The following is a 25,949-nucleotide window of genomic DNA, read 5'->3' as shown; positions in this document are numbered from 1 at the left end:
GGTTGGTGTGAGAAGGCTTTTTGAAGACTGATCATCAGATGAGCAGCGCTGGTACACGCTCAGCCTACCTTGCTTTTGACACAGCTGTTTCCTTTGCCTGCCTGTAGCACAAACCAATGGCAAAGAGGGAGGTTACAACATGTGCTTTAGGTGGGGATTTTCCTGCCTTCCACCCGAGTGCACAACTCTGCTGACACAAGTTTTCCTAACAGCAGGAGTCAGCTAGCACCCATCAACTTCAACTAGAAAAAGGAATTCAAACAGTTCACTTCTGCTCTTGGCAAAGGGCAAAACTTTGCATCTTCACAATTATTCTCTTCCTCAAGTTTTTAGGGAGTTAGGACTAGTTTGGAAGAACACACAGCAGAGGCTGAACATGCAAGTTCATTGTCTTCTTTAGCATACTTGTTTTTTTTATTTTTAAATTGAGTTCAAGGATCGAGGAGGCATTTTATAATAATGACTCAAATCCTATCAGCTTATAAGGATGCTAATAATACTGCTTCATCACTGTTTGTCTGACACAGCCAGTGTTGTCCTTTTGGCTTGCTAGCCTGAGTTGTATCAGTGGACTGTTAAATATCACACATCAAAGAAGACTGAAACTGGCACAACAATACAGTAATTGGAACATGAGCATTAATACAACAGAACATTACACAGGGAAGATGAGCATTAAAAAACATCTCTATTCAAGCCTGCCCAGGCACTCAGAATGTATCTCACAACACTCAGGCACTGCTGACTTTGACTCAGTATGCAAAGTTAGGAAGAAGTAGAGTGGTGGGAACAGAGCCCTTGCTCTGTTGGGAAGGCTTTTTAGCACCTTGGTGGCACATTAACAGCCTCCCCATGTCAGCCTTGCCACGTGGTCAGTTTTCTGCTTGCTGGGCTTTATGAAGCCCAGGAGCTCCAGTTCTGAAACGGCTCGAATAAAGCGAGCACTGGGCATGTCAGTGAAGGAAAGAAACCAAGTACACTTCTGATGAGACAGTGACAGACACACTGTTGTCTTCTAGGAGGACAAGATTTCTAAGTCATGGTAAGCACAGATTTCACAACGTGTTGCACAATAAAATTGTTGGAAATAAGGGCAGAGCACGAGCTGCCTACAGAAACACAAATCTTCAATCTGATCAGTAGTTCTGCCACATGCATATGACATGACAGCAAAGGAAGAGTTGCTTTTCCCACTGCTAAGAGAAGCTTAAAGCCTACAACCATACCAATTTTGTAGTGTCTCAGAAGAATTTATACTTTTATGCCCCTTGACAAAAAAATGGATAGATAATTAGAGATTTTTTTCTGAGGTTTCATGGCACCACCTTCTCCTTTTTATTCACTGCCTTTGTTGCTGCCTCCCTGACATACAGGTTTATATTCCCGAGTTAGAGAATTAAATTTATTGTGAGTGACAATTAACAGTAGGGCTTGTAAAAAAGGAAGGGCCAGGAAAGCCAGGTATAGTATTAGAGCATATAATTATGATTCCTTTAGTTAAGCCTATTTTTGCATAACTACTCATTTCTTCTCTGTGGCAGCACTACTGCTGTAGCCATGAGTTTTGGTTCTAATGCTCATCTATTAAATATTTTTTAGACCTCAGTTCAGGATCAGGACAAAGTAACAAGCAGAATGGGTGTCCTGTGCAAAGTAAGTTCTCAGCTCCAAGGTACTGGAACATAATGAGTTCTATTTCTCCATGTGCTCTCTAGGTCAGAGCTCTCCTCCCTCTGTTCCCCAGTAATGCTCTACCCCTACCCAGCAGCTATACCAGCTCTCTGATGATTTACCCAAACAGTTTCAACTTGTTTTATGGACTTTTGGTTCTGTTTCAGACCCAAACCCTCCTGTAGACAAAAGCTCCTCTCCTACATCACCATTCCCAGCCCAGCTAATTAAACTGATCTATTTCTTAGACATTTTCAATACATTAAGGCACCTGCCTTAATGTATTGAAAATGTCTAAGAAATAGATCAGTTTAAAAGAATTTAAAATAATTTTTCTGAAATTAGTTAATCAGTGTACATGAAACTATATTTTAAAACCCCTGGTTCATAAATCCTGTAAGCTTTTCCATGTCAAGCTTGAGAAAAATGAGAAAGGATACTGGATAACATCATCCACCTGGTCTGAGGAAGCTGCATCTGCATTTGGTTCCTCAGCTGCCATCACCACAGTTGAGAAAGCCTAGAAAGGGAAAAGCAGCACAGATTTATTCCAGGTTTATTCCAGTTTTATATCCAGACAGATAGATCTGCATATAAAACAGTGACCTCTGAGCTGAAGGCCATCATTCAGGGGGAATAAGATCTTGGAAGGAGAACTCCAGGAGTGTGTCAGTTCAGCAGCAATCAAAGAGCAAGCAAGGTTACACATTACCATGGCAGGAATACAGAATGCAAGACATCACTCTCTGAGCTCCTGTGCCTGCATTTTAGATCTCAAATGGTTCTGGTTCCTGACCCATTCTCACAGAAACTACAGAACTGAAAAAATATTCCCAAGGTGAGACTGCTTAAATATTTTGGGGAAGTGATAGAGGTAAGTTGGCTGTGAAGAAATCTATAAAACTGAGGGACATCAGGAGTCTGGGTAGGAATACACAATACACAACCAGGGCAGCAGCAAACAAAACACAGCTGGAAGAAGCAAAAGGAGTATCCTCTAAATGCAGGTGGTTAAGCTACAGGGTTTCTTGCAGAGGATGCTGTGGTTGCTAAAATATACTGGTAATGACATGCAGGTAGGTTTACAAAATACAGAAGAGCCACTCAAGTTTAGGAAACCTTAGAGCTAAAATGTGATTGCTAGCCAGGGAGACTTTATCATATTAATGTATGTTCTCTTGCTATATTCTGTCTGCTTTTGGCTACAGTATGAGACAGGTTATCAAGCTAGAAGGACCCAGGCTTTTTCCTGGCACAAGCATTCTCTCCAAGAGCCCCCACTGCCTGTTTCCATAAAAGTGTCACAGAATACTTAAAGACAAAAAAAAAAAAAAAGAAAAGAAAGGCAATTTTGTTAAGCACAAAATCTGACCTGTGCTGAGCTTAAAATAGAAGCAGAATCAAAATAGTTTCATCAGAGATTGACAGAGCTGGAAATAAATTATTCACAATAGAGAAAGATGTATTGGAGTTACAGTGGGTTCTTGTAGTCTTGTGGACCAAGTTATGCAATGATATAAGCTGTCAGAAGGGGCACTGAAGAAAAGCAGCCATGCAGGAAAAAGGGAAATCAGAATACTGACAGCAGGCAAAGGCACTGTTTACATCACATACCTCTAACCAATCCACGAGATTGATCAATCTGCCACATTCCAAATGAAGCTTATACACTATGCATATGTCAGGGGCTTTGTTGGAAATGCCTCCTCCATCACATCTCAGAGCTTGGTTCTGATGAAAAAAATTGAAGGCAGTAACTTTGATCAGTGTCTAATCTTGAGCAATTCCAAGGGCTAGACAAAACATTATTTCAGGTAATTCAGATAGTATTTTATGCAAATGTTTACTGTTTGTGTGTTTAATGGCAAGTTGATGGTACAAAGGAAAAAAAAAAACAAAAACAAAGAGGAAAATATGCATACTATTTAAAAAAACCAACAAACCCCCCACAGCTACTTCACTCCTGGTGTTCCTTCTGTAACACTTACGCAGCATCTGCTGTAATGAGTGATTATCTGATTATTCTTTTATGCATTTTTGCTAGTTCTATTTACATATGAGAGAGAAATACTCCATTTTATGTCAGGAGAAGAAACCAGTCATGATTTGCCATGTAGAAAATAGGAAAGTGTAATCTTTCCCCCAGCCTCCTTGAAAGGAAGACTTACTATAGATCTGTCATATGTACTAAAAATAATTGCTTCTCTCATCTCGGAGTTTTACCTTTGAAATGTAACAATCATTTATCTCTAGCTTGAAACTCAGCATCTGTAAAGGCAAAAGTCTAATTTCTCACTAAGTACACTATGTTTGAGGAAATTCATGGAATCATTAAGGTTGGAAAAGCCCTTGCAGATCATGTGAGTCCAATGATTAACCCAGCACTGCCCAGGCCACCATTAAACTGTGTTCTTTACTGCCACATCCACATGTCTTTTAAATCTCTCCAGGGATGGTGAGTCCACAACTTCCCTGGGCAGCCTGTTCCAATGCTGATTCTTTCCAGGAAGAAATTTTTCCAAATATCCAACTTAAACCTCCTCTGGTGCAACTTGAGGCCATTTTCTCTTGTCCTGTTGCAGATTCCCTGGGAGAAGAAGCCAATCCCCACCTGGCTCCAGCCTCCTTTCAGACAGCTGTAGAGAGTGATAAGGTTCCTCCTGAGCCTCTTTTTCTCCAGGCTAAACAATCCCATCTCTCCCAGCTGCTCCTCAGAGGACCCTCCCAGCTTTGTTGTCCTTCTCTGGACATGCTCCAGCTCCCTTTTTAAAGGGAGGGGCCCAGCACTGGACACAGCACTCAAGATGCAGCCTCACCATTGCAGAGCACAGGGGACAATCCCTGTCCTGGCCCTGCTGCTCCAGGCCAGGTGCCACTGGCTTTCCTGACACCTGGGCACAGCTGGCTCATGTTCAGCCACTCCTGACCAGCACCCCCAGGCCCTTTTCTGCTGGGCAGCTTTCCAGCCTCCTGGATTCAAGGTCATCAGCACTGAACCATTTACTTGGGAAGTTGAAAAGCTACTCGAGCCAGAGGCAAAGTCTCTATACAGCTGCAGAAGTTTACAGCATTTCATTTCAGTTTCATGCACTCTAAGAAGTCAGCTGTCTTAACATGAAAACAACCACTGATCATTCCTTTCAGGTCACAGAAGTTTGTTCTAAAACACTTTCATATGCTAGTAAAATATACAAGCAATTTTAGGGAAGTTATAAAGCTGTAGTAATGACAGATACCTTCAAAAGAAAAATGCTTTTCAAGACAGGAAAGAAGGCTAAGCAAAAAAATTTTGCCCAAGAATCTGTAGTTTACCCATAGATCTGAATTCCTGCAATTTTTGAGACTCAGCTCCAGTTTGGACTCTGTCACTTATGTGACATTTCACAATTTACAGAACACCTAGCAATTTTCAAGTTTATTTACTCTCCCCTACAAGGAACATAAAAGCTATAGACCTTAGGTTAGTATCTGTCAGTTCATTGCAAGAGGGTTTCCAGAAAAATTTAGAGAATATGGCTAACCTGTCAGAGTGTTACAATGCTGACATTAGTTCATCAGGAACTCAGGGGTATTATGGTGCACTTCTGTAACTCAGGAGTGTACCACAATGGTTTCCAATACTCCTGTGTTAGTACCTGGCACACGTGAGGTTACACTTCTGGCTGATCTAGATCTAGTGACTCACCACTGCCCAAAAGGACAACACTACACCCTTCCCTTTCCCCTCTGCTACAGCACCCAGCTCTGTGGTTTTCTACTACTCACCCATGTGCCAACCTGGCAATGCTGGACTCTTTGCATTGCTTTTTTAATTTTAAGCTCAGGACAGTCAACCAAGAGAGGATGCAACTTCCAGAGCAACTGCACACTCCTGGAACTCATCTGCAGCAGCCCTGAGTGACCCCAGCCTCCCCTGTGGTACCTGGGCCGAGGCCCTGCAGAGCTGTGGCGGGAGCTGGGAGGGAGCTGCAGCTGCCAGGGGAAACCTCAGCTCTGAGGCTGCAGCACACGTGCGGTCCCCAGAGGAAACAGCCAGGCTGAGAAGCAGGAACTGCCCCACAAGGAGCAGCCAGCTGTGGATCCACCTGTACAGCACAGAGGTGCTGCTCCCAAAAGAACAGAACAGGAGTGGGAGCAACCCAGAACACAGCTCTGGCCTGACCCTGCCCCAAGGCAGACAGAGGACACCTTGCTCTGGAATCAATGCTGTTATCCCAAGGACCAAATCCTTTCCCTGATGTGGGAGCTGGTATCCCAAGTTTCAGCTTGCTCAATTTTCAAGGGATCAGTGAAACTAGAATTGTGCTGGGTTTGATGCAGGCTTTTTTTGGGTTCTCTTCTACCCCCAACCTGATAAATATGACCTTTGGTTCACACTGCTAAACAACTAACTGGACTCCTGTAAGCAGTGCATCACAAATTAATTATTCACTGGTACTCTACTGAAGCACCTCTCTGTCCTGGCCTTCTGGAAGGCCTTCCTGGCCTTCTTCTCCAGTTTTGGAGAACTTTGCTCTGGTCACAGTGCAGAAAAACACAAACCATACAGAAGTCATAGACAGAAAATATTTGACTCACTTGGATTAAAATGCTAAGCACGGTACTCAGCCAATACTGCTACTGTTAGAAGCTATGCCAAAACTTCACAGTCTTCTCAGAAAATGCTGAAAATATGTTAAAGCATGTCCAAGTACAAAGTACAGGATGACAAAGGGCTTTAAATCTTGTCAACTCATCAAAGAGAACAGACTACTTATTAAAAACATCAGTAGTTACATTTTCTTGGCTGTCCTAGTCTATGTGTTTACAGGTTTTCTAAAAATATAAATTACTGAGGTTCATATTAGGTTTCTTTAATGGTAACTTGCTAACTACTGTTCTCACAAATAAGCTCTGTAAATGCTTTTAGTAATAACTCCTGCACACAGCAAAACTGATAACCCTCATTCAAATCGAGGACAGTGCCAGCAAACCCAATAGAAATCAGATTTCAATACAAATGTAGATTTCAAAGGCTGATCTTTATCAGCCTTTACAGTTCCTGATAGTGTTAGCTTTGATCCAATAGTGCATTACTCTGATACAACCACAACCAATATTTTCTTCAAAATTATGATGCATTTTTTAGGAAAAATGTTAGGCAATAAGAACAAGTTCAAGCAACTTTTATAATCAAGTAAAAAGAAATGTGTGTTCACTCCTTTTCCAAATCCTAGTCTATTTCTTTCTTTCGGTCATCCTTTCAGTTTGACTTATGAAAGAAGTGGAGAATAGTCTGCTTTTCTCTTCTAGAAAAGGACAGGGTTAAGCTGATCCTTTTCTTGGACTCAGAAAACATAGGATATCAATGTACAACAAGGATTAAAATAAAATTATAGAGGAAAACAAAGGACTTGGTCAAAAACGCTGTAATTATGCTATTTTAATGTTATGACTCCACCTGAACAGCCTTTACCTTACAGCTAATCTACATAGTGAGGACTGAGCACCAGCCCTATTAAGAAAGTCTCTGGAAAGAGTAACAGACACTTTATTTTTCCCTGTGGACAGTCATCCTAATTGCAGTGGAGGACAAAATTAGTGTTCTGCTACATCTACAGAAGAAAGAAAATATCACGGCTAGAACACGCTCTGAAAAATGGATTCCTTCCCAGAATTACCTTCGCCAGACAGATTCCCCAGCTCCTCGAACAAAGTCCCCAGCTGCTTATCAGCACTTGCAGTTCTCTGCAGAAGAGCTGAGCGTGTGCCAAGATGCAGAAGCACAAACAGCCTGCCCAGCACGCTCACACAGCCCTGCAGCCGCTCACCTTGAGGTACCAGTGGGGGCTGTTCAGCGCCGTGTGCAGCGCCGTCCTGGGCGCCGCGTTCAGGTGCCCGCGCAGAACGGCGGCGCCGTTGAAGTACACGATCTCGTGCAGGGCCCTCTCGTCTGCAGGAGCGAGGTATCTTCTGGAAAAGCAGGAGGTAGGGGGGTGTGGGGGAGACACAAGCTTCAGCTGAAGGGAAACAACACAAGTCTACTGCTGTCAGACTATAAAAATGCATCTTTCCCATCCAATACTGAAAAATCTCTGAAAAACAAGATGAACAGCGCTGAAATAAACTTTTAAGCAGAGAAGTCTGTTATTATCAACCCTGTATCTAATGGATTTAGCACAGAACTCTAGCTGGGACACTGACAAATTCAAAAATAAGGGCAGCAGCTACAGTGCTAACCCAGTCAAGTACTCCACAGATGTTATTTATCCATCTCAAGGCCTCACCATGAGTCTGTGCTCATCTTGGCCTTCCTAGCTGAAGCTTTTTGCTTGGCAGTGATACTTCTGTTAGCTTCTCTGCCTCCCCCCACCCTCTATAATTAACAAATGCCTTCATCTCTTCCCCCACCACAACAAGCCTTTCACATTTTCCACTTCAGAGCTGCCTCCAAAACTGCATCTGCTATGGTTTGCTCACCAAAACAGTTCCCAAAATGGACAGGATATCACACTTGACATCTGTACAGTTTCATAAGCAGAACAGATCAGCAAAGATTAGGGTAAAGACTCTTGACTTTATTTTGCCACTTATACCCACTCCTCCCTCAACACTGTCTCAGTAGCCAAAGTAGGTTGGTCCATTTGTACTCTAATTGCTTCAACTGATCTCTTGGAAAAGAGGTGTCGTTTGTTCGGTTTTGGTTTTTTTAGTTATTATTTTTAGAGCCCTCAAAGAAAGAATAGGAAGAGAAAAAAAAGTGTGCCACAGGGAGCGAGACACAATTTTGACAAGATTAACATGTTAGTAAAATTTCATTTGCCACTCATAGTGCAAACTAATGCAGGAATATAAAACAGGAAGGCTCACCTTACAAGACTGTCTATATAGTCAACAACTTCAAAACGAAGCATTTCAAACTTTGTCAGTTTCTTAGACCTCCTTGATTCCTTCAACTCCAACAAAGTCTTTAAAAAAAAGTGGTGCATAAGACTACATGGGAGGCAGTTATTCTCTGGAGAACACAATCTATGTGTTTAACATGTATAATTAATTTTTGCTGGCATGTTCTCACTGATGATGTTTGAAATGTAATCATGCAGTTATTTTTATTTAGGCCAATGTATTCATTTCTCAAATCCGTAGGAGTTCGAGAAATTCAAAGAAATATGTGTTAGGCAGAATGTCTAAATTACAAGTTAAATAAAAACATCTAATTTGCATTTTAAAATCCTGGTTTATGATAGATTATTTTCTATAATTTTCTATGTGTCAGGAAGGCCTGAAATACATAGTTGGTACTTATTCATTCATTTTTAAGATGAGACATTCACACACAACCCTTTACTCAGAGATCCAGCAACCTGGGAAGAACTAACCATGAACATTTTAAAACATTAATTTAAGGAATCAGTCAGTAAAGCCTAGGCAGGCCTAACCTTCTGAAGGTGATAAAGGTCTGTCTTCTTCTGGAGCTCCTTTTGTGGCGATACGGACACATCTCGTTCTTGGGAAGCTTCTGCTACTAGAACAAAACTAATGTTTGATATGTGGGGTAAACTTTTCCTACATAAACCTCCTAACCCCAAGCACTCTTCAAAGTATGCAGCAGTTCCTTGTTCACACAGACCCAACCACAGGCAGCTTTTGGGTCTTGCATCTTGCAGAAGATTGTTAAAAAAGGAGTCTGCAGTACAGCTTAGCCAACAGTGATTAAGTAACAATTCAGCCCTGAGCAAAGGCCCAGCACAAGCCTTGCACATCACTTTAATTCTGTTTAGGTCATCCTAGGTCATACCCTCAACATCTGTTAATTTGACACATTAGGACTAGGTACTACTCATGCTTTTGGAATATTCAAAAAGCCACATGCTGAATTTTTTTTTTCCTTCTCATGTGCAGAAAAATAATGAGTAAGAAATGAGTTCTCCCTACCTAATGCAGAAACTGCAACCAGAGCAGCAAACAGAAGCATGCTAAGGTACTTCATTGCCCAGTTTTATTCTCACCTTAATTTATAAGACAATTACATCTTCATGGACACGTAGTTCGGTGATTAATTACACCAATTATTAGTAATTTTAAGGTAAAAACAAAAAAGCCAAACCTCCCAAAGCACAATCAGTGCCAGGATGAGTGATAATCAGAAAAAAGGAATCTAGATTTCTTGCCTTATTCAAGAAGATGGCAGATGGAGATTCCACCCACACATCACAGGTAAAGCTCTATCAGCAGTGACAATCATGATCTTTAAAAGCTTTTTGGTGACCTGCAGAGAACAATTTGGTATCTTCCAGGGTCCTGTGGACATTCATCTGAGTGTTGAAGACTTCAAATCAGAAAACTTCCTTTCCACTAGTACACCAATATATTTTTTATTTTACAAATCCTGCAGCTCAAAATAGACTGAATGTGAAGATATTTTGTTTGTTCAAGCTTCATGATTTTATGTTTCTCAGTTCATTAGGCAGTCAGGACAATGGACTCTGTTGTTGTTATAAAATACTGTATTTTTACATCCTTTCACTTTAGGAGCTCTGTGGGCGATTTGGGTACATCACATTTTTGGCAGATGTCTGAGAACTCTCACTAAAGATCAACACCATCACATAAATATAAAGTAAAAAGTTATCTAATGCAGCAATCCATTCATGTACAGTACATCTTAACTTCTCACTTCTCCTTTGGAGCTTAAATTAAATCCACTTGGAAAAGAAACTAAGATCATTCATGGATTCAGTAGACCTTCTCTATTTTAAACTCATTTTCAAATCCTAAGTAAACATAAATACTGTCTTTTTTGCTTTATAGTTCTGCAAGTTCTGAATCCCCAGAGCTGTTGTTCCTTATTCATTTCCTCAAGGTAAGAATCCAACTACTTAAAAGCCTTTTGCTTGAATTCTTTTTTTCCAAACTAGACAAACCTTTGGTTTTCCACCATAGTTCAGATTCCTCAGTGCTTGTACCAGCAGTGATACACACAGCTTTTTCAAAGTGATGACCTATTTTCTGTACCACTGCTCTGCTTTTACTACAACTATTAAAAAACACACAGTACAGACAAGAGCTGATTCTTTTGGACAATCCCCAGTTAACCCTACAGTGTGATGTGACCACTTTAATTAATACTGACTGCACTTGGGGGTTGTTGCCTACTTGTCCAAATGCTGTACAGCAACCACATTGGTCATGAGCTTAATTAATATGCATAAAACAGACCAGATGATAACCAATTAATCTTCAAAAGCCAATCTTTGGGGAGTGCTTCTTCATAATCCAGGGAAAGCAACAACATTCCCATTCCAAAAGAATGCTGGAATACATCATACTCATGTTTCAGAGAAAATGCAGCAGTTTCAGTTAACCTGCCTCTGAAAGACAGAATGCTGCTACTCACTTGCCTTGCCAAACTTTGAAATGTGTCCTGGACCATGAACAATCAAATCTAGGGGCTTGACAGGTCACAGCCTGTCAGCAGAGCTGACAACTGGCACTTGGGGTCCTAGCTCTGAACGTGCAGGGGAAGGAGCCTTACAAACACTGGGATTAAATTCCATGTCATAAGGACTGCTTATACAGTCCTTGCCTGTCTGCTGCTATTTATCTTTAAAACCAGTTTGTTTTTAGCAACTACATCTGCTAAAATGCTCAAAATACATGTATGAGAGATTTAGGGGATAATGTTTGCTGATCTGTCCAATTTCTTATCTTACATCACTCCTCCGTATTATAAAAAACACGAACCACATACCAGTAGAGCATATAAACATTTCCTAAATTTGTGCATGTATTAAAAAAAATCCTGCAAATATGATGGTTTCATATGATGACAGGCTATCTCAGGGAAAATGGTCAGATTACTCATTGGTCAGATTACAAAATAGCTTTTATATAATCTGTAATGGAATACATGATGGTACACACCCACCTTCTAGATTCTGAAACTGGGTCAGGAACTCCTTCAACTTTTCTACTGCCCTATCAAACTCCCTTCCAGAAGATGACATCAGAATTTCCACACATTGTTGGAGCATGGTTACCAAATCAGTCTTATTCAGCATCCTAAAAGACACAATTGTTGGCTGAAGTTGAAATGCAGAATGATGAAACAGCTTTCAATGTTCTTAGTTAAAAAAAGTTAAAAAATAAAAACAAATTGAAAAATTCCTTTTAAAAGAAAAAATCTCCAGGACTATAAACATTCAGTCTTGCAGCAAAGTCAGGTTTTATTTCCTTGCTGTCATTAATAGAAAGAAACAAACCAATTAGTTTTGGTGATGATGTTCTTCACATTTTCTTGCAGAACAGTAGTTTTCCTGATTATCTAAAAACACTTGCTGGACACGGGAGTTGCAATTTTTGAAACTGTGAGTCAGCCATCAAAACAAAATTTTAAAAAACCCAACACTCTAAACCAAATCATGGTAGGGTTCAGAACTCATTCCCAAAACCAGTAAATGAAATGGTAAAAAAAAATTCACTATGTAAACACATCCACAAAATTAATCTCTGTGACTCAGAATGACTCTCAAATGAAATCTGTATGCTTTTTTCTGTATTTAATTGCTGTAAATTTAACCATCACTAGAATCCCAGAACCATTCAAGCTGGAAGGGATCTCTTGAGATCCAGCCCAACCTCCAGCTCAGCATTTTCTTAGTATTTAGTTATTAGGGCCTCTCCCAAGTGTCACTGAGCACTGCCCAGTCTCAAAATCCTAATGTAAAAGATATCAAAGCAATGACGGTGGTCAGTGTCTCAAGCAGTGGGTTTCCTTATCAACTACCTAAAAACTGGCCAAGAAATTTAAGGAAGAATTCAGAAGAGGCTGGAGAAGCTCTGTGGATATCTGGAGGGACAACTGCAATTTGAATTCTAGTTTCTAACTGGCAATGGATACTAAATGCTTTTAAAGGTTAAAATTTAAAACTTCAGTTTATCTGCTTCAGGGTTACAGACTTTTGCAAGTCAGGTATTGCCTTCAGATGCACTTGTTTTGTACAGAAAAGCATCAGGAGTTAACAACAGAAAGTATGACCTTGACCACACAAAACATTTTGAAACTGTCTTGTACTATAACGGGTAAACAAGATAGCCTTGTTCCAGGCCAGACAAAACACTGCAGTTAAACACCCAATATGGAGAGAAAATAAGCGGATCTGGAGATCTGCAAATGGGAAAGAACTAATTTATTTTCCTACTGTTATTCAAAAGGAAACTGCAAGTTCTAGAAAAGCTTATGAACAACAACAATGGGATTACAGGGCCCAAAGAAAGGGCAAGAAGGCAGCTATCACATATGAGAAAACAGTAAAGATTCTTTGCAAGCTTTTAGGTTTGAGATTACTGCAAGGTATGCCAAGTATCAGTGGGGTTTAAGATTTTCATTTGGTGAGGAGTCAGACTTAAAGCAGGAAGGAAGATCTCAGATTACCAAAAGGCAGTAAATAAATCTAACTCTGATTATTCAGACAAGTTATGCAAGAGAAGAAAGGAAGCTACAATGAAGTCCACAGAAACTCCTGAAAGCTGAAGAGGGAAATCACCTGAAGAAGCAATACCATGGTGGCCAGCACCGCTCACAGAAGGGCAGGACTGTGATAAGCAGCATGTGATGAAAAGCCACCCATAATTAGCAGACAAAAACCAGAGTACAGTATCTAGACAGAAGACAATAAGGCAGACAGTCCTTGAAGTTTTGCCACCCAAAAGGTTGATGAGATGTCCCAGCCAGTTAACTCCACATAACCAATCGAGTGAGACGCTCTCCAATCCTCCTGTGATGGAATGAATGCAAAATGAACTGAAGCTCACACATTCTCTGTCACCCCATGGCATCTTTTACACTCTGGAAAACTCAGGTAGAGTAACTACTGTCTAGATTGCTCAAGTGAGATTACCTGAAACACCACCTTTGGGAAGAGCACTTCTAGCAGAAGGCATAAAAGCCTGTCCAGGGAAAGGCTGAAGCAGAGAAGCCAATCACAAAAGAAATATAATTCAGAAACTTAAAACCTTACATTCAAACATAATTCATAAAAGGCAAAAGAGGTACTCTGTTAGAAAATGAGAAATAAGCTGATCTAAAGCTTCTCCGTTTTCTACTTTCTAAATACAAGGAAACAAAAAAAAGATGGATTCCAGAAAACACTGAAAAAGAGTAAGGGATGGGGAAGGGTGAACATAAGGATATCAACAGGTGATGTGACTCCCAGGAAGGCAGAGATATTAAGGAACAGCGAGCAACTTTTAAACCTGAGCAAAAGGGGAAAAAAAGATTGTGAGTAGAAGGGGAAAAACCACATTTTATAATTTTCTTCTAAAAGATAACAGCAAGATTCTATACAGAAAAAGCAGAGATGAGAGGAATTATTTGTAAAAAGGCAAACAGAAGTTAAAAGCTGAAAAAATTATAATCACAACTAGAATTCCAAGTACTTGAAGAAGTTGTGTTGGACAAGTTTTGCTAGGAAAATGACAGAATTTCTGAATTAAAAAAAAAATAAAAATCATAGAATCACCATCTATGAAAGCAGAGACTATCATCACTGTATTTCTATCAGAGGCTCCCACAGTGGGAGCCAGGAGCAGAAGAACAACAGGAGGGAGATGAACAGATAACAACAAAAGGGGAGCAAGCCAGAATCTGATGGCAGCATCAACTTTGAGATAGGAGAAGAGACAGATGAATTCAGAGAGGATGAAAGCAAATTAAACAAAGGAGAAGAAAAAAGAGAGGGGAAAAAAGGCCAAGAGTTATTAAGAGATTGCAGATAGCACAGAAAGCAGAATGACACATTTGTGGGCAAGAGCTGAGAGGTGACTGAGTGCTGTCAAGATTGAGGAGAATCAGAGAAGGAACACAAAGGAAAGACTGCAGAAATGACAACTCAAGCATGTAATCCTTTCAAAGGGATGAGGGTAATGAACACAGAAAAGTGGCTATGTGCAAGAGCCACTCAGTATGGCTAAAGTACAGTTTGAAGAGTGTGTTTCCTTGTGTGTGTGTATCAGCCCAGAAAGCTACCCTCCATCCACCACTGAAATGGTTTTTCTGTGCAGTTTTACTGCCAGACACATCAAACCTGAGCAGCTCAGGGGGTCTGGGAGAGGCAGTTACAGTTATGGGGTTGTGTGACAAAGCCAAGGGATCATTTGAATGAGTGCAGCTATCAGGAGACAGACATTGCCATGTGTCTGTTGAAAGCACATTTAGAAGTCTTTAGCTGCAACATTGCAATTGAAAGGTTTTCTATCAAGAAAAGTGGCTTTGACAACTTTGGCATTTTAAACACTGACAGACAACACAAGTACAGCCTCTCCTAAAGTCCTACGCTCACAGTATCAGAAAAAATTAACTCAGTACCTGTAAAAACTGTTAAGGCAAACCAGGAAGAGAAGGAAAGCAGTAAAATAAAAAAAGAAAGGCCTCAGCTACTGTTCACTGGGAAGTGATTCTAATTTTCACACCAGATTAAAATTTAAGACAACTAAGACTAATAATCTGATTGATAATATCTACCACAATCATACTTTAAAAGACAAAACCCGACTCATTCTCATTCACACAAAGTAATCTCTGTGGTTTCAGCAAAATTACTCAGGGCATAGGAGATATGAGAACCTGCCTGAATTTCACAGAAATCAGTAGAAAACCAAACTGAAAACAGCAGACAATTACACTTGCAAACAACCCTAAAACTAGCTGTGAACAGGTAATAGCCTCAGCTTTAAGTTCCAGAATAACTGATGACTGATACTTTCCATGTGTACGGTGGTATTAAAACAAAATGGGAAAAAAAAATCACCTTGCTAGTTGAAGAGATGACTCATACTCCTCTGTCTCCCACACTCGGTTTTCCAAACAAGCACAGTGCAACTCCCTGATCTGTTATGCAGAAGGTGAAGAAAGGATAAAGTGTTTTACAAAGTAATATGGGAATCTTACAACAAGCTGTTCAAAGCAATATGCAATTTCTTTAGAGCCTGTTTTCCAAAGATGGAGAATGACTGCAAAAGGAATGACAGCTCTTAATATCTTCCAGAACCAAGCTTCTGCTAGAGACTTGCTCTGCACCAGGTTCCAAACAACTAACATTCAGGTGAAGGTAACTGCAGTGAACAGAAAGGAACTCCAATCAAATACCCCAGCTAAAACATCCTTTTATTCTCAAACAGTTCATGATGCTTTTGTAGTCAGTGACAGATTCTAGTAACAGTACGGAATACATTGAGAACAGAGACAGGTGCACATGCACAGAATATATAATTGCTCTGCTAGCGGAAGAAATTGCTTAGCATGAGAAGGTGGAATAAATGACACCAGAGCAATAGGACTATTAACACAGCAACTATCACTGTTCCTCCTACAATTGCTTTTTTCCATACAGAAGGCTGCCAAAACCTCAGTCTCTTCATCTGAATTTGACTAGTGAACTAATAGGTGGTAGAAGAGTGTACACAGCAATGCATACAGGTAACCTCAGATGTGGGAAGGTCAATGTGTGGATCCTCTTGCTGATCTGTGCACCCGCCTCCTCCTGGAAACTCCTTCCTGTTGACTGACAGGGTATCATCCATGCCAGTAAAGAAACCACACACTCTCATCCTCTGCCCATAGAAAGAGAGCATCTCTCTCCATTTTAAGAAGCAGGGGGCAAAACAGCACATTAATAAATAAAGAGTAAATATTTATTCAACTGTCATACTTTGAGGGGAAAAACCAAACCAAACAAACCAAAACCACAATAACAACAACCCAACAAGACCCACATATAACAGAACATCACCTGCTTGCCCAAAGGATACTTCGGAAGAGAAGATGTGAAAACATGAAGACATCTCAGAATTCGAACATAATTTTCATGGTAAACATGTAAGTCCCCCAGCAACTTCTCTGTTTCTTCCTACAGTGATAGAATAATTTTAAAAGTAATTCTGACATCCATTTAAAACTCCCATAAAGCACTTAATATTACTCTGAACTTTTGATGTTGTACTGTGCTATGATTTAAATCATCAATCTTAAATGGAGACCACTAAGCAAATGAGCTGTATTTCAACAGTTCACTGCATTCCCATTGCATATTGTTACCTTTACTTTCTTCCTCCAGCTCAGCAGAGATTTGCTATTGACTAGCATTAGTGTTCTACCATTTTCAACTATATTTAGGCCTTTAGACTTGAAATGTCATCTCACAACAATGAGAGAATACACTATTCCTTTAGCAGGCAATGAGAAGTTACGTAGCTACTTTTACTCAAAAACTTGAATTTTTATGCTACAAATGCATTTAAAATTAATTTCTTATATTGTGGGTGGCTGTTGTTTTTATTAGTTACATGTACAAAAAAAGACCAGTTCACAGAAAACAAAGAAATATTCAGTTGATTTTCCTATGTGTTTTTAATTTGATTTAGCTTACTCATGTACCGAGAACAACAGAAATTAAAAAAAATCACATTTAAGAAATAGAAGTTATTGACTACTGCTACTAATTTTCTGGATGGCACCACATTATCACTGGCCAGCCATAGATGCATATATTGCTTCTGGAAAGCCACACTCAAAAATTCTGGTAACTATACTGAAGTCATCTAGTCTTTGTGGTCATTACATTTAAGTCTGTGAATCCAAAGATCTTCTGTTCTCTGTCTTCAGTCAAAAATCAAGAGGAAAAACCACAGAATCCTCTGTGTATTTAATCACCTTTTGCCTAAGTCTGAGCAAACTATTCCAAATGGAAAGAGAAAAACAAAATAAGCCACTGAAGTTTTCTAGACTGAAAGTGAAACAAAGGGTATTAAAGATAAAAGAAAAGCAAAACCTTGTCTACAGGCAATATAAGGAAGTACAGATGCATAGAAAGAAAAGGTTTTCTTCACATTGCAAAGACTGAAAGTATCAAAGTGCTACAGAGAGCTTTCTGATGTTAAAAAAAGTTTTAAATTATTAAAAACATTAACAATCTTTCTCCCCATTTAAGAGAAATTTAAGAGTCACTGATATAACAACTGTTAAGGCAACCTCTAAAACCTTAGGGCAGACATTCACAAGTCTGTATTTTAATTTTAAGTAGGGTCATTATGAAAAACATTATCCCCACCACAAAATAAGCTAAGAAAAGCTCTCTCTAATGCTGCTTCATCAACCCTATTTCTCCAAACCCCAAGAATTAACACATCTGTATTTCCCTCATCTTGGTCATAGCTCAAGACGATGTAGTTAATATAAGTAAATAGCAATGTATTTTGCCAAATAATGAAGTGAAAAGGCATAACCCATTTTAGAAGAGTTTGAAAATGCAATTAGAAAACAATGCAATATTATTTCCAGAACAGAGATAAAAGACATAGATTGCCACATTTACATAGTTTCAAATTAAATTTGCCATGACACATTTCAGACAGATTCGTTTAAAATTACGATGTGAAATTGCTTTCAAAACTGATAATTTTAAATAGGTGAAATTCTTTCCATAGTTATTAAAAAAAGTAGTAACAACATGGAATATAAATGAGGCTGATGAAGTGTATTGCAGGTTTAGGAGCTAAGCTGGAAGACTTAAAAGACTGAAGTGACCTGGTGCTGAAACACAAAGTTCACATGCAAGATTACTATAGTGATTTTGAAAGTGTTTCCAAAGCTGGGCATGACACTGTAGATTAGCATGACATCAGAATAAACAGCAACTCATTAATGCAGCAGTAGGACCTTTATTCCCCAGGCAGAACATCCTGCCAGCTTGGCAAGGCAGTAATGGTCCCACCTCTGTTGTGGAGATCAGAACAAATGTCTGCAATTAAAATCTGTGAGAAGCATCATATGCACCTAAGTATGAGAATTCCAGTTTCCTTCCCAAAGTTAAAAGTTGAAGCTTGTGAAATAAGGGGTGCATTATTAAACATGTATGGCTGAAAACATATAAAGTTTAAGCTGATGATTACTCAACTTTCAAAGCAGGTGTAAATAAAGGGCAAGGTAACAGTTGTAGCTTAAGTTATTTTTGCCAATTAATGCAATGGATCAGAAAGTGACGTAAAATCATATCTCATCTTGAATACTGTAACTGTACTTGCCATATTGCTTGCTCCTAACACCCCTCCAGCCATTACCATTGTTCTTCACACTTGAAAAAGCCTTACACACCAGGCAAGTACCATTTGCCTGACAGGTTACAAATACTTGAAATGAAGAGTCAGGAGAAACCCTTTATCTTCAGCAATGCTTCTACTGGGAGTGGCTCAGATGGTGAAAATAACCAACAGATTTTTGTAGGTGAATTCCTAAAGGGCTCACAATAGTAGTAGCCTGACTTCAACCCATTGGCAAAGCTTCAGATAAACATGTAACAAATTAGTTTTAATCCAGTATGAGGTGTAGAGTCAATGTGTGCCTTGGGACACAGACTCTGCCCTACTGAGTTCAATCAGAACTATGCAGAGGCTATGAAGGATTAAAAGCTCATGAAATAACCTCCAAGATAACTTACACATTCTTCAAACACTTAACTGACCTTCAAAGAAAGTCAGTCTGGGCAAGCATGAAAAGACCTGGTCATAAATAAACCTTGTATTCTACTTTTTAAGCAATTATATTTCTAGACATAGCTAAAAGTTGATGTAAGAAAGTTGTGCAGCTTCATATAAAGGCTGACCTGGCAACCCTAGAGATTTGGAATTTTGATCTGCCAATCCTAATTCCTCATAACTGGTCACAAAGCACAGTATGTTCTGCATGAAAGATATTATACACAACTATTTATCTTGGTCTTGTATTTTATTATGTTCCACAAAGTGATATATTGGGCAAGTTATTTCTGTTCTCCAAAGACATTCTTAAAATTTTACCTTTAAGAAGCTGTCGTTTGTCAGCAGTTCAATCTGTTTCCCTGACTCTTGCTTTTCCACATACCTTATGGCAGGAAGAAAAATAAAACCAACACAAAATTATAATGTAAAGGAAGATCCTTGGGTTAAAAATATTTAAAATGCTTATGCTGCTATAAGAAATATGCATCTTTCTTTGGAAAGATTCAAAAGGATTCAAAAATCCAACAAGTTCAAAGGCCACTCCAAAATCCTAGAGATTATGCTTCAAATCAGCTTAACAAGTTCAGAAGTGATTTATGGTTATTTGTCAGAATAACTTGTTTCTGTATTAAGAATGAGAAGAAAAAAAGTAAATTCAAGTGATTACACATCACAGAAGCTGTACTCTCTAAACCAGAACATTAAGGCTTCCTGAAATTATTTAGAAATGTCCTCTGTTTGATCAATTTACCTTTGCTATAGAAAGAGCACAAATGAGCTACAGCGTTCACAGAACCACATTTACAGATTGTTTCAATCTTTTCTAAAGCTAATCAATACATGATTGTCCAAGAAATGCATTTCCACCCTTACCTTCTGAAAGAGGGCAGCCTTCGAATGTTTTCACACTGATCATGCGACAAAGAATAAACTCTCTTCTTAATGTCTGCCAGGTGGCAACACAGTACACTGAGAGGCTGGGAATAGAAGTGCTCCACAATACAGAGCTGGAAAACAAACCAAGAACTAGGGATGTTAATAAAATTCAATCTCCCCGCTGCATCTACCTTTTAATGCTTTCTTACTAATACACTGCATATACTACATTGGTAGCAATGGTACTCCTTTAAAAAAAATTAATTACAATTCATAAATATTCCATAAGTCACTACAGGATATTGATTATACAGTAGTTCACAGTCACATAATTACCTTCCTTGCTATATGTGCTATTCATTTTCAGTACCTCAGCTTTACCCCCTCTTATGTAACATCACACCTAGTTATAATGACATGATGCTGATCTCTTGTATTTATCACATCGAAAATCTGATCTGAAATTGCTTCATCTTTGAATTCTTTTACACACAAGGACATACACTGTCAGGTCTAAAACTTGTATTTGCATGTCAGGCCAATGCAGAAGTACTAAACTTTGATGACTCTTTCAAATAAGAGGAGCAGAAACCTCTGGAAGACCACAAAGGTCTGTCTTCAAGAAGAGGTACTATGGCCAGGATATTTTTCCTGGCCACCTGTAATCATTGAATCTTATACATCAAAAAATCAGAGAAATTCTAAATGTATTTTACATTAAAAGGGCATATTTTACTAGCAGGGTCACACATGGAACTAGGTAAGAAAGAAACCATTTCACAATCCTGGATTAAAACAGGTGACAGGGCCTACAAATTCTTCAGAGAACTCCTGTCTGCAATCCACAAAAATTACAAGGAGACCTAGACACAGAAATACATCTAGATATGAAGAACTATATAAGACAATAAAAACTTAACTATCATGCTCTCTAGAGACTCTCTTTGGAAACCCCCTGAGCTCTTCCACTTTGTCTCCTGAGAGAGGGTAAATGTAACTCCCACACTGCTACACAACTGCTTGGAGCACAAGCATTACTTCCTCTCAGGCACCAAGCAAATGACCCTGCAGCTGATATTTCCCTGAAAAGGCAGGAAATGTGCATCCAGAAATTGTGCCAGAGGAGTTCCAGTGGTAAGAAACTCTGCTGGAGCCTACTCACACCAAGACAAAGCAGAGACCAAAGAGCTGGTACAGATGATCAGAACTGGGGATTTCTGTCAGGGGTGCTAGAAAGCTACAAATTAATCTATAGGAAAATACAGCTCTTTCTGCCCACTAAGCCAGGTCACCCTTTTAAACATAACTCTTTAAAAATCAATGGTTTTGTGGCACAGTAAGCTTTTATTTGCTTCTTCATCCAGGTCCTACAAGTTTGCTGTTAAATCTTTATCAGTAAAGATTTTTATATGTCCATCTGTTCACAGATCCAAACTGTTTCCAAAGGATATTTTTTCATGCATATCAGCAGTACTAGCACCTAAGAAATCTTTCAGTGCCTAGTAATTACTCTTTGTTTTCACAACCATTATTTGAATTCTTGTTATCATTGCCTACCTGAAATCCTTTGATAAAATTCTGGACAGAAAAATCATGGTACAGGAATATGTTGATGAGAACCTGCAGAACTTTTTCTCCCAGTTTGAAGGGAAACCGGGATGTCAGAAGCAGCTAAAAGGGAGGCAAAAAGAAAAAGTAGCCACAGCAGAAACTCTCTCCTGAATTAAATCAGTAAAGCTTATATGTGCAACTTGATACAACTCTTAGTATGTGTTAACATTCAACTAAATGAGATACTAAATACACTGCCAGGTTCTACAAAATAGTATTTCTACTAAAATATCCTTGCAAAGATTGATTTTTAAAGTTTATTATTTTATCACACTTTCCAAAGTATCTTTCACTAATGCAACATTTTAAGCTAATTTTGCTTAATGCTATTTTTGTAAAATTACAAATTGAACAGAGACTGCTGTAATCAACAATGATACCACTACTTTCCAGCATGTGTAACAGATTTTGGAAACCCTGTGGTCTACCAAGAATCCACAGGCACAACATTTACATGGCTTGAACATATGGGTAACTCAGCTAATGTTTGACAGGTGGCAAAACTCAGGCTGAAGTTTATTTTTCAGAATTTTAGCTAAGTTTCAAAGCGATCTTTTCCTGGAACAAAGTAAAACTGAAATCACAGCTCGACTTTAATGAAGAAGTGTGAATGTCAAAGTGTAATTGCACAAGGCAATGCAAATGGAAGATGAAAGCAGGTGTGTGTATGTGTGTCTCAGTATGAGAAGGGAGCTCTCAGTATTACATTACTCTGCACCTGCAAGTAGAAATATCTAAAATCCACAGCTCTCAGGAACAGAGTCCTTTCCAACACCTTCAGACAAACCTGCATCTAAAGGCTACACATGTAAACTGTCCTTTAACACACACACATACATACACACATACATACACACAAACTCCTCATTTCTATTTAGAAATGCAGTTACCTTGTCAATTATAGTAGACAGGTGCTCCTTACAGGAAAGGGACTGGAAAAGCTCAATGCACAGCAGAGAGGACACTGAGTGAGGAAGTAGTCTGTGGATAATCATTGGTGATGTAGCGATTCCAAAAATCAGCACTAGAGGTAATTCATGGATATGCTCACTGGATAATGGGGTAAGAGGGGAAAAAATAAAAGTCATAGTTACATTATAGAAGCTTGTGTAACAAATGCACTATGTTCCTACTACAGCACTGAGTTTCAATGCAGAAAAGGGTAAATTAAAAGATTTGCTGCTGATAAACCAAAAGAAGAATTCGTGTGGAACAAAATTAAAAAGAAAGGATGCTATTTAAAGCCCTAAAGCAGATAAGAAAATGAAACTCCATTTTCAGATTCAGATTTCAGAAAGCGGCCCAAAAAGCATCATTTCAGTAAATTTTGTGCTGATTGATCCTACCTTCCCAAAGAGTTTTATTCAGAGAGCTGAGTCTTAAAATAGGATTTTTTTAAAGATACAAAGAAAAAATAATAAGATACATTAAATAGGTAACAGCCAAGAAAATTTACAAGATTTACAAGATTTATTATGAAATAGATATTTCATATTTATTTTAATAAATTCAAAATAAATATGAAATATCTCCAATGTCTGGAGATAGTGAGTGTTCCAATCACACTTCAAAATATTTTCAACTTCTCCAGACTAAACTTCATCTTCAGATAATTTTTTAGTATTTGCTTTAGAACTGAAAATCAGGACTGAATGTGTATTCCTTGAGGACAGCATACAATTTATACAAAATACAATGTTTTCACTGTATTTTCAGTGTTTCCATTTTTAGTAGTTTCAAGGAGATACAAAATGTGCTATCTTATATACCTTCTAGGTTAAAATTGTCAATTTATTCCTTTCCTTTGTTTTTGCCACAGCAACTTTTTGACTTTGGATTTTAATTGTTATCCCACAATTACTTTGTTTCTCTAACTCCTAAAAAGAAATTGCTGAAGACAAATATAAAACTAATAAACTTCACATATTACTGTTCACTGTTGATACCCTTAGAGAATCTTAAAAAGGAATCAGAAGTTGTGATCAACAAATCAGAGGAATCTCTCACATTTGTCCACTTCACCTTTATTATTAAACATGTTTAAGACTGAGATGAAGATAATAACACAAGCTATACAATTTCCTGCTGGTGGCACACCAAGTGAATTGCTGAGGAATTGCAGCCCCAGTTCTAACAGCTCCAACCTGGGCACTTCAGTGCATGGTGCTCTTTATGGAAACAGCATGAGTTTTTGATTAGCATGCCTGAGATTACATTAAGGAAGACAGAAAAAGAACTACATGAAGGAAGACAGATTACATTAAAGAAGAACAGAAGTACAGGAGCACCTGAATTAGTCAGCTGCTGATTACAGATCCTGGCCAGCTGGGGAAGTTTTATATACACCCCTATCATTAACCTAATGACCTTTAGGAGCAGCATTACCTCAGTAGTCACATAGAAATACACTCTGCAAACAATTTAAAAAATCTAGACATCTTGAAAATTTAGTTTCACATTCACAAATTCTACAACAACTAGTACCAGTAAATCCGACCATGTGAAGAATTAAATCAGCCACCCCTTATCTCAACCTGGCCCTTAGGCACTCTGGTTCACAGTCTGAAGTTTAGCTTTAGTGTAATTTACCCCTAAAACACAGCAAGTAGTTTTTTTCTCAATCACTGCTGCAAAGAAGCAGCACAATATTTGATTCCAATGCTTCAGAGGCCTAACTGTTAAATTTCAAAACAACTGCAAATAGAAAATGGGTAAAGGAGTGGAAGAACTGAAGTTCATGTCACATTACCTGCTGATGACTATGAAGTCTTGAAGAACTTTTGTGGTGAAACTTTCCATGTCTTTGAATATGACTACAACTGGAGGAGACTGCCAGTGTCTAGAGGAGGAATTTCTTTTTTTGCTTGGAGTTTCAGAATTTGTTTTCTTTAAAGCCATTAATTAAACATTAATACACAGAAGCCAGCAAAATAAAAAAGACTGAATCATATCTATGATATTATAGTACTCCAAATTGACATGACTGACTTTTTGTGAGCTGTGTTTATTATTAGCACCCAAAACTGCCATTTTTCTTCCTTCTGTTTGGCACAGCATAAAGTACAAAGAATAAAGAGATTTTAAACACACAGACCAACAATGACAAGAATAGCTCTGAGAGACAGAACTGGTGAAGTTCTGTTGGGAATGAGGGAGATTTGAATTGTGTACACAGACACTGCTTATTTTCTATATCTTTACCCAGTAATAGAAAGAGCATGTACTCAGTACACATTTGGTTTATCACACTGCTCTGATGAAGTCATCAGAAAATCAGCTGTAACTTGTATTCATGACAGAAACAAAACTTAAAGCTTCAATAGCTTTAGCAAACACAAAGATACAAAAACACTTGGAAAGTTATTTCCTTGCTGCTTGCCAATATAGTGTGGGTTGCAGATGACATCATGGCCCATTAGCACTAATGCAGTACCTTTGCCCTGGATGGCTGTTCTTCTGTAAAGTTTTGTTTTAATAAACAAAATAACTCAGCACTCTTGGGAAAAAGTATCTGGCATGAAGCTGACACTGCATTTTAAGCTTCCAGTTCCCAATTAAACATATGATAATACAGTACTTCTTGCTTTTGTTTCAGAATTCTGCCATTGATATATCATCAGTAACTTACGTGTCACATATTACATTCAAATCACCTCAGTATCACGTTATTTTTTAAAAATTAACCTTTGGCATTTTCTCACAGAAAGCTGAATTATTAAATTTCTGTTTTAAACACAAAGCTGAGTTATTAAATTTTTTTAAAGGTCAGGCATTTTGATAAACTGGGGATAAAAAAGGTTAACAACATACCTTTGTCACACTGTCATACCAGCTGATAAGAGAAGGCATTGAACAACGTATTCTATTCTGTGAAACCTGCACAGAGTCCTCATCTTCCAGTGAGTCCACATCTATATCACACTTCATCAGCTGCCCCATCAGCTTCTGCATCAGATTTTTTATACCTTCACAAAACATTTTTAGAAATGGGGTAAAGACATTTGGTTATCTGGCAACACTACTCTGTCTCATACTATAAGAAATCACCCCAAAGTTATTACTCATTATTTTCCACATTTCTAATTATTCTCCTTCTCCCTCCAGAATGCACATCTCATGCTCCTGAAAGCATTAATGATATGCATGCTGTTCATGCAATTTGCCTAGATGGCAACAACTGAGGTTAAGATGCTGGTCTTCCATCTTTACCTGAGCTCCAGCCACATGCTTTAAGAGTGACCCAGAAATAAGTGAGGCAGCCACTCCACAGAACTGAGGAT

General features: G+C 38.6%; 1 protein-coding gene across 2 annotated transcripts in view; it reads right to left on the bottom strand.

The window, feature by feature from the left end:
- Window positions 1-379: 379 nt before the first annotated feature.
- ORC3 (origin recognition complex subunit 3) overlaps window positions 380-25,949 on the bottom strand; it is a 36,790-nt gene continuing 11,220 nt past the window's right edge. The window contains exons 6-20 of one of the 2 annotated variants that reach the window (XM_064707503.1): window positions 25,480-25,634; window positions 24,419-24,555; window positions 22,560-22,719; window positions 21,616-21,729; window positions 20,056-20,189; window positions 19,501-19,564; window positions 16,440-16,556; window positions 15,459-15,538; window positions 11,579-11,712; window positions 9,090-9,172; window positions 8,521-8,618; window positions 7,482-7,623; window positions 3,286-3,402; window positions 2,112-2,191; window positions 380-944 (exon numbers count right to left, since the gene is read on the bottom strand). In XM_064707503.1, coding sequence (XP_064563573.1) covers window positions 839-944; window positions 2,112-2,191; window positions 3,286-3,402; window positions 7,482-7,623; window positions 8,521-8,618; window positions 9,090-9,172; window positions 11,579-11,712; window positions 15,459-15,538; window positions 16,440-16,556; window positions 19,501-19,564; window positions 20,056-20,189; window positions 21,616-21,729; window positions 22,560-22,719; window positions 24,419-24,555; window positions 25,480-25,634 — 1,721 coding nt within the window. In that variant the 3' untranslated portion in view covers window positions 380-838. Of the gene's footprint in view, window positions 945-2,111; window positions 2,192-3,285; window positions 3,403-7,481; window positions 7,624-8,520; window positions 8,619-9,089; window positions 9,176-11,578; window positions 11,713-15,458; window positions 15,539-16,439; window positions 16,557-19,500; window positions 19,565-20,055; window positions 20,190-21,615; window positions 21,730-22,559; window positions 22,720-24,418; window positions 24,556-25,479; window positions 25,635-25,949 lie in introns of both variants that reach the window. The other variant, XM_064707502.1, reaches the window with a different exon arrangement.

The sequence above is a fragment of the Zonotrichia leucophrys genome, chromosome 3 (genome assembly GCF_028769735.1).
Source record: "Zonotrichia leucophrys gambelii isolate GWCS_2022_RI chromosome 3, RI_Zleu_2.0, whole genome shotgun sequence".
NCBI lineage: Eukaryota > Metazoa > Chordata > Aves > Passeriformes > Passerellidae > Zonotrichia > Zonotrichia leucophrys.
The sequence above is the reverse complement of the archived record's forward strand: the minus strand, read 5'-3'. Positions and strand labels throughout refer to the sequence as shown.